Source organism: Malaclemys terrapin, chromosome 1 (assembly GCF_027887155.1).
Source record: "Malaclemys terrapin pileata isolate rMalTer1 chromosome 1, rMalTer1.hap1, whole genome shotgun sequence".
Taxonomy (NCBI): Eukaryota; Metazoa; Chordata; order Testudines; family Emydidae; genus Malaclemys; species Malaclemys terrapin.
In genome coordinates this window covers 313,814,641-313,829,631 of record NC_071505.1, presented here as the reverse complement: position 1 = coordinate 313,829,631, position 14,991 = coordinate 313,814,641, and the positions used below count along the sequence as shown (strand labels likewise).

The following is a 14,991-nucleotide window of genomic DNA, read 5'->3' as shown; positions in this document are numbered from 1 at the left end:
AGTGGGCCAGGCAGGTAAATTACATTTGTTCATTTGGTTGCCCAATGTTTTTTGCAAGATGAGTAAAGCTGAAAGCCAATCTCCATGTTCAGCTTCAGGTTGGACACACTGATCAGTCAAAGTATCCATGACCTTTTAGTGCAGGTCAGCAGCTGTGTGGCACTGATTTTTACTCGTTCAGAATAAGTTTTTGGTTTTTCTGGGCTGTGGGAAAATACGCTTATATTGTATAAGTGCAGGCCCTGCACTTAGTGTGATGCTGCAACTTTGTAAAATTACTAATTTCAAAGATTTATTTTAAAATGTTAAGAGAATTTCAATTATTCTGATTTCAGATTTTATACAGAAAATGATCAAGATATTCCTTATTTTCCACAAGATTTTGAAGTTGCAAAATATGATGCCCTTGAAAAAGTAAGCATCTTTAGTGACATCTCTTGCGTTAGTAGAATGCAGTAGGATCAATAAATGGTTTGCAGTTCTGTATGCATTACTTTAATTTTTTGCTTTAATCTTACAAATTATTATGCCATCAGGGTCACAAAAACAAAGAACACTATTGACAAACCAATTTCAAGTAGTACATCTTTCAGTGCAGCCTAACTTTACTTGAAACAAAATTCTAATTTTTATCACTATAGCATCCCCAAGGTAACAAAGTACAGTAATATGTATATTCTTCTGGCAGTTTATACAGTTAACAAAGATTTCATATAAATAAATTAAATGTAATTTAAATACAGTAAGTTTTCATTTCAAAATGGAGAAGACTTTCAGATCTCAAAATATAGAAGAAATTGTACATTGTCCAGCACAGTGAATCTCTGATACTGACTGGAGCTTCTGGGTGCTGTAGTAATGAAAATAATAAATAATTGCTGCACATTCCACTAATGCTTTCATAGCAGTAAATCATGATGGTTCCCTATACAATGTGGGGGAACGTGGGGAAGTATATGTTATGACAACAAACAGTTGAAGAAAACATTAATGACAGTATGAACGGGACATGTATTGAAATAAAAGGGTTGTTGTTTTTCAGATTAGTACTGAGAAAGGCAAACAAGTTGTAGTTATTGAATTGCAGTGTTCCCAGGAATCGTGTGAGTTTCCCTTTCGAATATCTGCACACTTCAGCATGTCAGATGGATTCAAGGTATGAGCTGTTTTTTGTCATTTATTGCAAGTTGATTTGTTAGTTTATTTCAGTATATTTAATAAATCCATCCCATCGTGCCAAATGCTTGTCATTCCTGTTTGCAATCAGATTACTAAATATAAATAAAAGAAAAGGTCATTCTACTAGCTTTTGCCTGACATAACTGACTGAAAGTAGGCTCCCAGACACAATGAGGCTAATTAATCTTTCCTGCAACTACTGAAGCCAGTGTCAGTGTAACACAAATGAGTTCAGTTATCTGAACGTAAACCAGGGTGAATTTGGCCCATTGTGTCGCATCAAGGGCCCTACTTGGAGCCAATTTTTTGCCAGTCCTGTCACTTCAAAGTTGGTAAAATGACTTTTCCTGTCATTTATTTTTAAGAATTTACCCAGCCATTACAGACTTTGTGAGTAATGCAGCATGCTTGCCCTTCCTGACCCTCTGGTTCTTCTCCAGCAATCCTAAAAGCATTGCCTCTTTGGGTATGTCTATACTGCAATAAAAGACCTGGGGCACAGCTGCTGCTGGCCCGGGTCAGCTGACTTGGGCTCGGACTGTGGGGCTAAAAATTGAAGATTAGACGTTCGGGCTTGGGCTGGAGCCCGGACTGTGAGATCCCTCAGGGGAGGGGGATCTCAGAGCATGGGCTTCAGGCTGAGCTTAAACATCTACATTGCTATTTTTAACCCCACAGCCTGAGTCCCAGTAGCCCAAGTCAGTTGACCTGGGCTCTGAGACTAGGTGCAACAGGTTTTATATTGCAGTGAAAACGTACCTTGTGTGATGGGGGTTACATGTACGGGTGGTGCTGCCTAGTGGTTATACCACTGGGTGCCAGCTCTGGTCCGTTTCCAGCGTCCCTCTCCAGCAATTGTTCTAATGCTAAGTGGTCCACCTTTTGGTAGGTAGCAACTAGGCCTTCCGGCTGGATCACCAACTGCATTCACTTCCTTTCAGGGTAGCAGAGTCCAACAAAATAGATACAGTCCAATGCCCCCAGAAAATAAAGGGTCTTTAACCCACCTCCAGACTCCTGTGGGTGGCACAGTCTTGACTCAAGGCTTACAATATCTCTGTACTCTCCTCTCCAAGGTTGGGGGAGAGAAAGGGGTTTATGCCCCTCCACCCAAAGGGCAATTGGTATGGGAGCCAAGCCCTCTGTCTCCACCAGGCTCTGACCTAGGAACCTTATGAGAGGCAGTGATAGCATATACCCGTTTCAGGATTGCCTCCCTGAGCCACTTCCTACCACTTGCTTCCCCAGTCCAAGATGTGGTCAAATGCCTCATTAAGTGATCCTCCAGAAGCTAGAGCAAAAGGTTCCCTACTCTTAGGGAACGGCTAGCTCTTCCTTTAGGACCTGGGGTAACTGCTGCTAGCAGAACTACTCTTGCAGCCAGGACTCCTGCTGCATTCTTACTTAGGAGCTCCCAAGGTAGGTCTCCCCCCTTCTTCTTCATACCATGTTCTTGGCTTAGGATCTTGCACCTTTCCCAGTATTCTTAAAGAATTGCAGAAGAGCATTTTTTTATTGGGCCCCATTTTCCTTGTATCCTTGATAGTTGTTTCAAGGAAAATTTTATTATTTTAAGGCCTCTGAGTTTTCTGTATAAACACCTCCTTTCACTGGTACAGTCTTTACAATCCCAAAGAATATGATCTATCATTTCCTGGACCTGTTACGCATAATTCATCTTTATTCTTGTTAATTAGAAATAAATTACTGCTTAACCCACAATGCCCTGTTAGAATTCTGAAAAGAACCACTTCATTCTTCCTTGCAGGGTCTTGAATTATATCAACGTTGTCAACTGTTTGGCATACTACTTGGAATTTTCTCCCCTTCATTTAGCTTGCTCACAGTTCTTGACATTCCTTCCTTAACTCATTTTTCATTAGGTGTTTAAATTTCAGTTTGCTTAAAAAAAAAAAAAAAAAAAAAAAAAAATAATGGAGATATCCCATCTCCTAGAACTGGAAGGGACCTTGAAAGGTCATCAAGTCCAGCCCCCTGCCTTCACTAGCAGGACCAAGTACTGATTTTGCCCCAGATTCCCAAGTGGCCCCCTCAAGGATTGAACTCACAACCCTGGGTTTAGCAGGCCAATGCTCAAACCACTGAGCTATCCCTCCCCCCCCAAGGAAAGAAGATTCCTTGGTCAATTTGTTCACAATTAATAGCCCTTTTGCCTGTTTGTCTTCCAATCTTTTACCTGCTATCCCTACCTGCACCAGAATCCATGCTATTACTATGGTTATATCCAATTGCGCCAGTTTGGTTGTTAGCAGTAATATTGCATTCAGAATATAATTTCTGATGTCAGACTTTCCATTGTAAATTGCCTGCTGTCCTGATAAGGAATCAGAGAAGATGACCATGGCAGCTGATCACACATTTAAAGCCCGGTTTAATGCTAGCACAATCCCTATTAGCTAAACCGTAAAAATGGATACAAAGTTAGTTAGCATTAGAACTTTCTTGAGTCTGAATGAGGACACGCAGAAGGCTGTTCCCACTCTTCCTGTTCCTTTGTCTTTTGAGTCATCTGTATATATATATGGCCATAGTGTCCCCACTTATCACAAATATATTGATTTCTTATATCTTGTATATTTATCATTCTTCTCCTTTTTTATTTATTTCATTATATTATTTCATGCCTACCTCAAGGGGAATGGTTTTCCAATGACAGATAATTTTCCCAATAGCTGTAGATTTTGATTTCTTTTAGTCCTTTTTTTTTTTTTTCTTCATTAAGATCCTTTATCCACTTCTGTACCTTGTTTACATGGGGAACTTTGAGTTTTTGCCCTACTTAGCCTCCACTTAATTCCAAATAATCATTATATATTCGCTGAGTGTTACCTAGTACTTTGGCCCAAAAGGTTAAGTCTAAGAACTTCATTCTAAGAGTGATAGGCACTTCATTGGCTGCTTTCTGTAGTGCACATAGAGGCATAAGAATGAAGGCACCACATGCAATATGCAATGGCTGTACTTGGATATAGTCTAGTTTTCTCAGATTTGTGTTCACAGCTGACCTAAAGTCTTGGCATCCATACTCAATAAGTGACCTAATTCCTGTTCTGTATAGCCTTACCACCTTTTTCATATCCACTCCCCAGTATGTTCCGGAGATACTTTTAAGTAACTTAATTCTACCTTTGTACTTTAATATTTTCAGTATGGTCCATGAGAGGCAGTCATGTAGCTATAACTTTACATCTGTTTGGGTTTTCCTTGTTGTGAACATCATTCCCTTAGTTTAGTCTATGGAGAATTTGAAGGCCCATCTGTTTCCCTATTCTGCACTTCCCTTAAATGCATAATTGAAAGCGCTGCCAAAAGAATAAAGGTTTCTGCTTTTGGTCTGTATGACGCAAGACATCAACAAATAATGTGATCCCTATTCCTGTACTCATCTCCTTGGAGAGGTTATTTATCATGATGTTAAAGAGGGTTGGGCTAATTACACTCCACTGTGGAGTTCCATTTGCAGTTGTGTATGTGTTGGAAAAGCTTTCCCTATTCAGACTTGTTCATTTGCTGAAGTCCCTGACCCATATATACATTCTTCCGATAATACCCAGGGAGCCTACTTTATGAAGTAGTCGTATTCTCCATAACACATCATAGGCTTTTTCTATGTCCAAAAAGGTTATTCCCCCCTTCCAAATTGTCTGTTTCCCTTTTAAGATCCTCTTCCAACTGGAGCAAGCTTAGTATGTGGGAGGGGGGAGGAATAGCTCAGTGGTTTGAGCATTGGCCTGCTAAACCCAGGGTTGTGAGTTCAATACTTGAGGGGGCCACTTGGGGATCTGGGACAAAATCAGTACTTGGTCCTGCTAGTGAAGGCAGGGGGCTGGACTCGATGACCTTTCAAGGTCCCTTCCAGTTCTAGGAGATGGGATATCTCCATTAATTTTTTTTTTGGGGGGGGTGGGGGGAGGGGTTGGAGTCATCTGGGCCCGGAATTGCTCCTCAACCCCTTCTGTCCCAATGTAGAGTTTATATACCCCATCACACTCTGAAAACCTGTTATGCTAGAGCTCTAGATTAACCTTGCGCACAAGTCTCTCAGCTGGTAGTGTGACATGCCACAAAACTGGCACACTTCTGTAAGTCTTCTTTTTCTTATGTATTTTGATGTTGTCATTCACAGAGTAAAAAACAGTTCATTGCAACTAAGACTTCTGAAGAAGTAAGAGAAAATTATGAGATTTATGTTGAAGATTTGAAGAACCAGGATTTTCTATTAAGAGAAACCTTTCCACCTGGTGCAGAATATTTAGCCTCTATGAAATTACAAGAGGTTAGTATGACTTATTTGTTTGTATTCTTCTGGTCTTAATGATTTATATTAGTTTCTGATTCTCTGAGTGTGAGGATTATGGTTTAGATTTAAGTAGTAGAATATAATAGGTTAGGGAAAATGGTATTTATCTGCTAATGTTTTGAACGATTTTTAGGAATAATGAACTAATGGTTCACATTACTTCACTCTAACATATGAAAAGCAAATGTAATTAATCACGCTGTAGAGAATTCCCTTATTCCACCATAGGTAAGTACATAGAATACTCCATCAAAGTCAGTGGGAGTTGTACCCAAAAATGATGTCAGGATATTGTACAATTGGATGTTTTCAAGTGCCAGAATTCTCACTCATTACTTATGTTCATAGCCTTGATCCAATTTCCACTGAAGTCTGTAGGAAGACTCCCATTGACAACAGTGAGTTGGATCCTGGCCCCAGGAGTATGTTTCAAATAGGTTTGATTACATCTATTTTCAATAGCTGATAGACAGTGTGATACCATTTTTTTTCCATGTATCCTTTTACTGTAAGCAATCTACCCTCCCTTTTGCCCCAGATAAGCTAAACTACGTGTTGACACAAAACTGGCTTTAAGATGATATCACCTATATCCAGGAAATGTTAAGTATCAGAGGGGTAGACGTGTTAGTCTGGATCTGTAAAAAGCAACGAAGAGTCCTGTGGCACCTTATAGACTAACAGATGTATTGGAGCATAAGCTTTCGTGGGTGAATGCCCACTTCGTCAGACGCATGGTATTTACCCACGAAAGCTTATGCTCCAATACATCTGGTAGTCTTAAAGGTGCCACAGGACTCTTTGTTGCTTTTTACAGGAAAGTTAGAATCCCTTGTATTGTTTTCTCTGAAGCAATACAGCTGTTGTCATTAAAACTTCATTACCTTCCAACAGTTCTTTCCTATTCTAAGCATAGAGAAACATTTGTGTTGTGTCTGATACTGCTGTGCAGTAACTGTTGGAAAACATTGACTTTATGGCAACCACTGGAGCTCAAAAATACTGCAAAAAAAAACCCCAAAGCAAATATTTTAATAATGTTCCTCAGTACACATTAGAAAATCTCTCCATACTTTCTTTAGCTGCTTTGGATGTATGGATTGCACTGGTTTTCATGGCCCTTCCTTTCTTCTCTAGCTTTGCATCCCCAGTTTTTACCTGTATGAGAGGAATGTCTTTGTGATAGACTTATAAAAATTTTTGCGGCTTTTTGAACCAGGAGAAATAGTATGCACCCTAAATGAAGACAACAATCATTTTGAATCCATCCATCCTGAACTTACAGTATTAACTGCATAATAAAGAAAATAGTAGGGACATGCAGTCCATTCTAGCAAAGCTTCCTGTTTGCAGTCCCTTGTCCTATTCATTGTATAAGCAATAGATCCATCAATCAGCAGCTGATTGGCTCCTGCCCTCACTGAGATTGGGAAAGGCATTGGAAGCAATTTTGGGGTAGTCCGTCACAAAGAATAATGGAGGAAAGGAAAGAGGGAGCAGGGAGCAATTGAGTTAGCTGAAGAGTCTGTGCAAGACAGAGACTCAGTATGAGTCTAGGGAATTGATTAGAAAAATTGTTCACAAGAGTTATGACTGTAGTGAAAGTGGTTTGGGAATGGTGTAAAGAGAAAGGAGAAAGAATTGCAGTGTAGTAAAGTTTTTTGTTGAGTTTGTTCCAGCAGAGCTGGCAGAATATACCACCTCATCTGGAGCTTGTTTGCACTATATTTTAATAATAAATCCCATTCATTATCAGATACTCCACTCAACTATCAAGTAAGAATATGACCTCACGCTTTGAATGGGAGACTTTTTGCAAGCAAGTCTCCCATTCAAGTCAATTGGCCTAAGTAAGTCATAGTAAATTTTAACACATATATTGTAGTGTAACGCTTATGAGAACAGGGAAATCAATGGGAGTTTTACCAGTGTGAGAACTGGAGGAGCAAGTTCTGCATCTCTGTTTCTTTTATTAACTGATATTTGTTTACTGCAGCTACTTCTAGAGGAAGCCATAAATTCAAGCACTTTATCCCAAGAAATTAGTGCTTTTGTGGAACTGATCTGGGCAGAAGCACTTGGTCATTTGGACCATTTACTACTTGAACCAGTAAACAACATCAGCCTAAATGATGTAAGTTAATTTTGCTTAGAAATGGTTACTCTTTAGGAACCAGTGTTATCTAAGTATTAATATAAGTATTTTGTTTCCAGGCAAGAGTATTTTGCCCTTTCCAACCTCGGATCAGAACTATACTAGATACAGTAGTATTTAAACACACCTCCATAACTGTATCTAGTGTGTGTGTGTGTATGTATATGTATATAATGTGTGTGTGTGTGTGTGTGTGTGTGTGTGTATGTGTGTATGTGTGTATGTGTGTATATATAATATATATCTATCCAGAGACTGTGGTGGGTGCATTTTATAAATCAATTAATATATACATTAAAGTAAATTTAGACATACCATTTGGAGATGTGGGAGCCTGTCTACTGCGATTTCCTATTCATTTCACATAAGTCACCAGGCATTTGATAGATACATTCAATCATTGCCAATGTAGGTAAGATATGAACCATAGTCCTAGAAGTGAAAAGGTCTGTATCCCATGTGTCCCTCTGTAAGAATTAATTTGATAAAATTAATATATTCTGACTGGCTTCACTGCCAAAGTAGTTAATTTGTAAGAGAAACATCATTATATGCAATTTCCTAAGAAATAGTCTTAAATTTTTAAAATATAAGAATTTAGAAGCTGTGGTTCAGTTAGCAATGTTGCCAAAGGGCCATTGTGAAGCAAGGATCAGCCTTGGATCAATATTGATATAGAGTAGAGCTTTGTTATGAAGTCCTTGGGTTATGTAACCACTTTTACACTACTGGATATTGCTTATGGTTTGTGTAAATTATATTGAAGTTTGCCTCTTCCCTACTGCTCTGTGATCATCAAACTATCACCTGGCATTCTGCAGAAAGGATCAAATGGGAATGTATTACAAGTAACAGCTATACTGAAATTCAGTACAGCTATGCGAGCAAATCTATTTCCTCTAGGAAGGGTGTCCCTAGCCTCTGTTTGTCAGAGGGTGGAGATGGATGGCAGGAGAGAGATCACTTGATCATTACCTGTTAGGTTCACTCTCTCTGGGGCACCTCACATTGGCCACTGTCGGTAGACAGGATACTGTGCTGGATTGACCTTTGGGCTGACCCAGTATGGCCGTTCTTATGTTCTATTTCCTGTTTTATTTCAAATTTGGACAGAATGTCAAATGGATAATGGTACTTCAGTGCAATCTTCAGACACTTGCTATAAATAGGTGTTTGCCTTATGTACCGTTAGATAAACTAATGATTTAGAAGTTTCATTAACATTTATTGTTATCTTCTTGTAGTTTCCAACCATAAACCCTCTGGGATTCCATTATTTAATAAAGAGTTAGTCTGACATTGTGAATTTACAAGAAACTAAGAGGCACTGCCAGCTAATAAAATCCATGTTCTTTTTTTGTTATATACTTGGGGTACATACTGCTCCCCTTACTTGGTCAGTAGTCCTACTGAAATCAGCACGACTACTTGCAGAGTATCTCAGCATGAAGGTAGAATTAGGTCCTTGGTTTTGAATGCCAAACTCAGATACAAAAAGGAATTGTACTGATGTTGCAATAACAAAGAATAAACAAAAAAGTATTATCTTAGTGTGGAAAGAAATTACCCTCTATTTCTAGTATTTACCTTTTTCAGGCTTGTTGGACTGTTTTGTCAGGATTTCATATTTAATAATCTCTTCTCTTGAAGGTCAGCAAAGGGGAAGGTATTCTACTTCAAATAAAGAATGCAATGAATGAGGGAACAGAAGCAAAGGCACTGAAAGCGATGATGATGGAGTTCTATCGAATTATACGTCACAAAAATGGAATAGACTATAATATTACCAAAAAACTGTTATCTAGCAAACAGGACCTCTGTCAGGTAACACTTTCAGATTGTTAGTAAGCACTGATATGTCCTGTATAGTGTCACTTATAAATACTGTTACGCCAGTGAGTAGGATATTTTTTAACTCTTGCCAGGGCTACTAAAATGTAGTTCCATTGTGAATCCAAATAGCAATGGGGGGCTTACTAGCGGTGCAAAAAAGTTACATTTAAAATATGTTCGATATAATTATCTTTGGCCATAGGAAAGTTTCTGATACCAGAAGTCTCACATCCCATAAATCTTGCCCATGACTGATGATGTGGCAACAATATAATGTTTTTATAGTTTAATGTGATATAATTAGTTTGTGTGCAGGTTAGGTGTCCCATCATGATATGTTCTTATACAGATCATACTATATAATCACAATGGTCCCTTTTGACCTTGGAATCTATGAATATGCATTAATAAAATGTGTATGTGCCACTTATCCAGGCACAAGCTGGTGCTGGGTTGCTTGGCCTCCCCACCCTGTCTCTATCCTCAGAGCAGGACAACTCCCTGCTAAGGTTTGGGAATTGGATTGATTCGAGTCTTGTGATAACATGATCTCAATCCCTCACCTTTTCCCCCCTCTCCTAGGCTGGGAAGCCCAGCTTTGTGCATTGCTTTTAGTGCCATTGTCCTCCTGATTGGCCAATGGCACTGCTGACAACACAGGATGGCTGCTGAGTGGCAGCCAGGGAGTGAGGACAGTCCCAGGAGCAAAGTCAAAATGGCAGCCAGCCAACAGAAAGTACTGGCTTGCTGAGTTGTTGTGAGATTGATTTGGAGTTTTATGAAAACAGTTTAACTGTATCTGCCATGTTTTGTTTACGTAAGGTGCCACACCTGGTCTCACTCTTGCTATTCATGCTAACGGATAAGTTGAAACAGTCTCTGCTTTTATCTTCAGTTCCAGTATTATTTCACTGTAATTAGTGTGAATGGTTTTCTTTTATTATAATTTTCTCTCTTTTTCTTTATTCTGGGTTTTGGTTATTTTCTATATTAAATGTAACCAGTATAAAATGACCCCCGCCCCCCAAAAGTCACCAAAAATGTAGAGAATTAGAACACTGTTCACTAGTCACTACAATATATTATCCACATATCAATTCTAATTTATATCTTTATATTTTAGCTAATCAGAGACATGCTTAATGTTTGCGAAACAAGTACGTCAAGCCCTAACCCACCATCTCTTGCTAAATACCGGGCTTTAAGGTGCAAGATACAAGCTATCAATCCAAACAATGAAGAATTTCTCAATGTTAAACAGCAGGTGTTGAAAAATAATCACAGGTGGGTGTTTAAAAGTGATAAGATGACCTCAGTAGTATTATAGGAGTAATGCATAAAATACATGAGGAGTGGGCCACCAGATTCTGCCACAGCAGTGAGATCTTTGGCTTCTGGAACACTCCACTCCACTCCAGAGCCAGCAGGGTTGTGGAGTAGGAAGGGCTGGCCTTTACAAAAGCAAAGTAAGCAGGCATAGCATGTCAGGTGTTTGTCCTATTCCGTCTCTATCTCTGAGACCAAAGGAAGAGGAAAGAACTTGCTCCCATACCTTCCCTAGGACCAGAACCAGATGGGAAGAAATTCATGCCCAGTCATCAGCTCCAGCAGCTTGGGTCTGTGTCCTTGCTTGGGGCCCTGCAGATTGTACAGCCAGCATGATGATAGGCCATTGGTAGCTCACTCCCAACTCTAAAAACAGCTGGATCTTGGCCCCAGTTGTTCTTCCTGCCCATCTTTGCTTGGATCAGCTGAATAAGATATATCTTCCTCCACTATGATGTACATTTGGATTGAATAGAAACAAATTCATTATGACAGTGTCTGATGAGACTGATAAAACTATTTTTTGTTTCATTATTCAAGGCCTCAATAATTTTGAAAAACACATCATCTTCCTTTTTGGAAGGAACTATTTTTAAATTTGTTTTAATTAGATTTTATGGCTTCTGTGTTTGTTTCTGGAGCAGGATCCACTGATCTGCACCAAGTCTGGACTTCCCAGGACCTGAAAGGATACCAAAAAAGGCAAATTTTAAAAAAGCTTTGCTAAATTCCTCTCTGCTCGTGCTACTGAGGGATTCAGCACCTATTCCTACTACTCTGAATTTGTTATTTAAATATCTTTAAGAGAGGATCCCATGGTGTTTGTTTTGTAATTATGTATTTTGTATGTAGCTGAGCTTGTGGCAGGATTGTTCGGACTGAGCTTGTAGGCCCAGATCCTCAGGGGCCTAAATATCTTTAACTCCCATTGATTCATGGAGTTGGGCACCTAAGTACCTTTTAAGCCTTAGTCAGTGTACTACAACTTCCAGCAGCCATTGGTCCTGTCTACAGCCTCAACAGACAAGTGTCAGTGGCTGCTGGGAGTTGTAGTGTAATGCAGCTACATTCTGTGCAGATCATAAGCTAGAAGCTCTTCCTCTTAGGTCACCCAGACTGTTGACTCCAAAAGGACAATGAATGAGTAGGCCTGATAGATGGAAACTTAAAAATCTGTTTTTGTTAAAATTTTGGAAAACTAACATTCTGATTTTTTCACAGTTCTGCCATAGCTTGAACTCCGTGAAACATAAATACATTGTCTAGAAAAGGGGGACACCTACTATGAGATTACAGGCAATCACAGATTAGATAGCTGCTATAGAATTACAATTTGTATTCCTATTTGCCTTTAATATTTAAATATTTCCAGTGCATTTTCAGTAAATGCTCCTTTGTACTGTGTCTGGTTCTTGTAATTAGGAAAGAAAAACAAATGAAGAGTAGTCATTTCTTTGAGGTACATATTAGTTCTTCACCCTCTAGCTATTAATTGAATTTGAATACACTTTCTAACTCACATTGCCTCAAAGTTCATTTTCAATTTCTTGCAGTGACTGTCCAGTGAAAGTTTTACAAATATACAGAGTTGGCAGAATAAGTGAAACAGCAGAGTTTCTGAGCAATCTTGGGAATGTTCAATCCTTATTCCACGCATCATCTGTGCGCAACTTCGTTGGAATTCTCTCCCGGTAAGAATTTGCAGTATTTTTTCTTTAAGGTTTTCCAGCATCTTTTTACTTTTTTTGTTTAATATTTTGAGTTTATAAAGGACTCATTTTCTTTGACATTAAGCAAACGTTTACTTTAATGTTTGAGCATTAACATTTATGCAGGTACATTATAATTCATCTGTTCAAAAGAAAAGGTAGATTTTTCTATTATGAAGATGTGATATTCTCTTGAAAATGGGTCTAGGGTGGATATAAGTGGTCAGATATCATGGTAATAAGCATAATTTAAATACCTGGATAGAGAAAGAACTTAATTTTTTTTCAGAGTGTTCTATTTAAGTTTAATTACTACCCTAATAAAATAGAGAGAGAGTGGAAAGAGTAATAAATGTGTCAAGTATCAGAGGGGTAGCCGTGTTAGTCTGGATCTGTAAAAAGCAACAGAGAGTCCTGTGGCACCTTTAAGACTAACAGATGTATTGGAGCATAAGCTTTTGTGGGTGAATGCCCACTTCATCAGACACATGTCCCATTCACCCACAAAAGCTTATGCTCCAATACATCTGTTAGTCTTAAAGGTGCCACAAGACTCTCTGTTGCTTTTTACAGTAATAAATGTGAATAATATATCCTAATAATATATCCTTTCTTCTAGCAAGTCTTCCATTGCTGACCTCCATCCTCCATTTTTTGATGTTATTTTTTAAAATATATGTGTGTATGTAATATTAAGCACACATTTTAAAAAAAAATGGAGATGTCCTATCTCCTAGAACTGGAAGGGACCTTGAAAGGTCATCGAGTCCAGCCCCCTGCCTTCACTAGCAGGACTAAGTACTGATTTTGCCCCAGATCCTTAAGATGCCCCCTCAAGGATTGAGCTCACAACCCTGGGTTTAGCAGGCCTATGCTCAAAGCACTGAGCTATCCCTCCCCTCACATCATTGTCTTCTTCTGTTGTGACCCATATCTTACCACACACACTGTTTATTTTCATCCCTTGCGTTGGATCTAATTAAGGGTCAAACATTTGCAGCCAGTAGTAGCTAGTAGTACTGACAAATTCTATGTGACTACTCACAGTAGTAAGTACTGAGTTCATTAATGAGTGTTCATGTGATCATCTACTTTGATTGCAGGTCCTGAGGACAAGAATCTGTTAACTTTATTTGCTTGTAAAGGGCCATGCACACCTATGATACTGTATAAATAATACAATGTTAGTTTTATTTCTATAGCCAAATCTGTTCTTGAATAAAGTTAGTTTCTGTCATAATCTTAACAGAATTCATAGATTCTAAGGCCATATGGAACAATTAGGTTGTCTGGTTGAACTTCCTGTATATTACAGGCCACTAAGGGTATGTCTACACTGCAGTTAAAGACCCACAGCTGGTCTGTGTCAGCTGACTCAGGCTTGCAGGGCTTGGGTTTTGAGGCTGTTTAACTGTGGTGTAGTCGTTCAGGCTCTGGGACCCCACGAAGAGGGAGTGTCCCAGAGCCTGAGCTCCACCCTGGGCCTGAATATTTAGACCACTGTTAAACAGCCCCATAGCATGAGCCTTGCAAACCAAGTCAGCTGATAACTCCTGCATTGAGCCCAATATCGTATTTCTTTTACTAAAACATACCATCCAGTCTTGATTTGAAGAAATCAACAGATAGAGAATCTACTACTTCCTTTGTTAGTTTAGTCCAAAGGTTTATCACCTTCAAAAATATTTGCCTATGTCTAATTTGAATTTGTTTGACTTCAGCTTCCAGCCATTGGTTCTTGTTATACCTCTCTCCTCAAGATTAAAGAACCCCTCAGTACAGGTATTTTCTTCCTGTCAGGGTACTTATAAACTGTAATCAAGTGACCTATTAAGGTCTTTAAGTTTCTCGCTGCAAGACATTTTCTCCAGACCTCAAATGATTTTTGTGGCCCTTCTCTGTGCCCGCTTCAAATTTTCAACATCCTTTAAAAAATGTGGAACCAGAACTGTATGCAGTATTCTGCTATCCGTCTCGCCAGTGCTGTAAACAATGGTAAAATAATCTTAGAGCTTCTCTGTTTATACGTCCAAGAACAGTGTCATCCCTTTTTGCCACAGTGTCACACTGGGAGCTCATGTTGAGTTTCTTACCCACTGTGACCTCAAAATCTTTTTCAGAGTCGCAGCTTTGAGGATACCAGCCCCCATATTGTAGATATTGCCTGTGTTTCTTGTTCCTAGATGTACGACCTTGAATTTGGTTGTATTTAAATGTATTTTGTTTGAATGGGCCTGGCCTACCAACTGATCAGGATCACTCTGTATGACTGTCCTCACTTTGTCTTTATCCTTATTTACTACTTTGCCAACCTTTATGTCCTCCTCAAATTTGATCAACAGTGACAGTATATTTATTTCCAGATCACTTGATTTAAAATATTGAACAGCATCGAGCCTAGTGCCAATCCATGAGGCACCCAACTAGAAACATTCCCATTTGATGATGATTCCCCATTGACAACTGCT

The 14,991-nt window shown here is 39.0% G+C and overlaps 1 protein-coding gene across 3 annotated transcripts in view; it reads left to right on the top strand.

Annotated features, from left to right (window-relative positions):
• The window catches only part of PARP4 (poly(ADP-ribose) polymerase family member 4), a 103,394-nt gene that overhangs the window by 19,784 nt on the left and 68,619 nt on the right, over positions 1-14,991 (top strand). For all 3 annotated transcript variants that reach the window (XM_054015505.1, XM_054015506.1, XM_054015504.1), the window contains exons 5-11: positions 336-414; positions 1,043-1,156; positions 5,327-5,476; positions 7,497-7,634; positions 9,306-9,479; positions 10,612-10,772; positions 12,368-12,505. In XM_054015505.1, the coding sequence (XP_053871480.1) occupies positions 336-414; positions 1,043-1,156; positions 5,327-5,476; positions 7,497-7,634; positions 9,306-9,479; positions 10,612-10,772; positions 12,368-12,505 (954 nt within the window). The remainder of the gene's footprint in view (positions 1-335; positions 415-1,042; positions 1,157-5,326; positions 5,477-7,496; positions 7,635-9,305; positions 9,480-10,611; positions 10,773-12,367; positions 12,506-14,991) is intronic.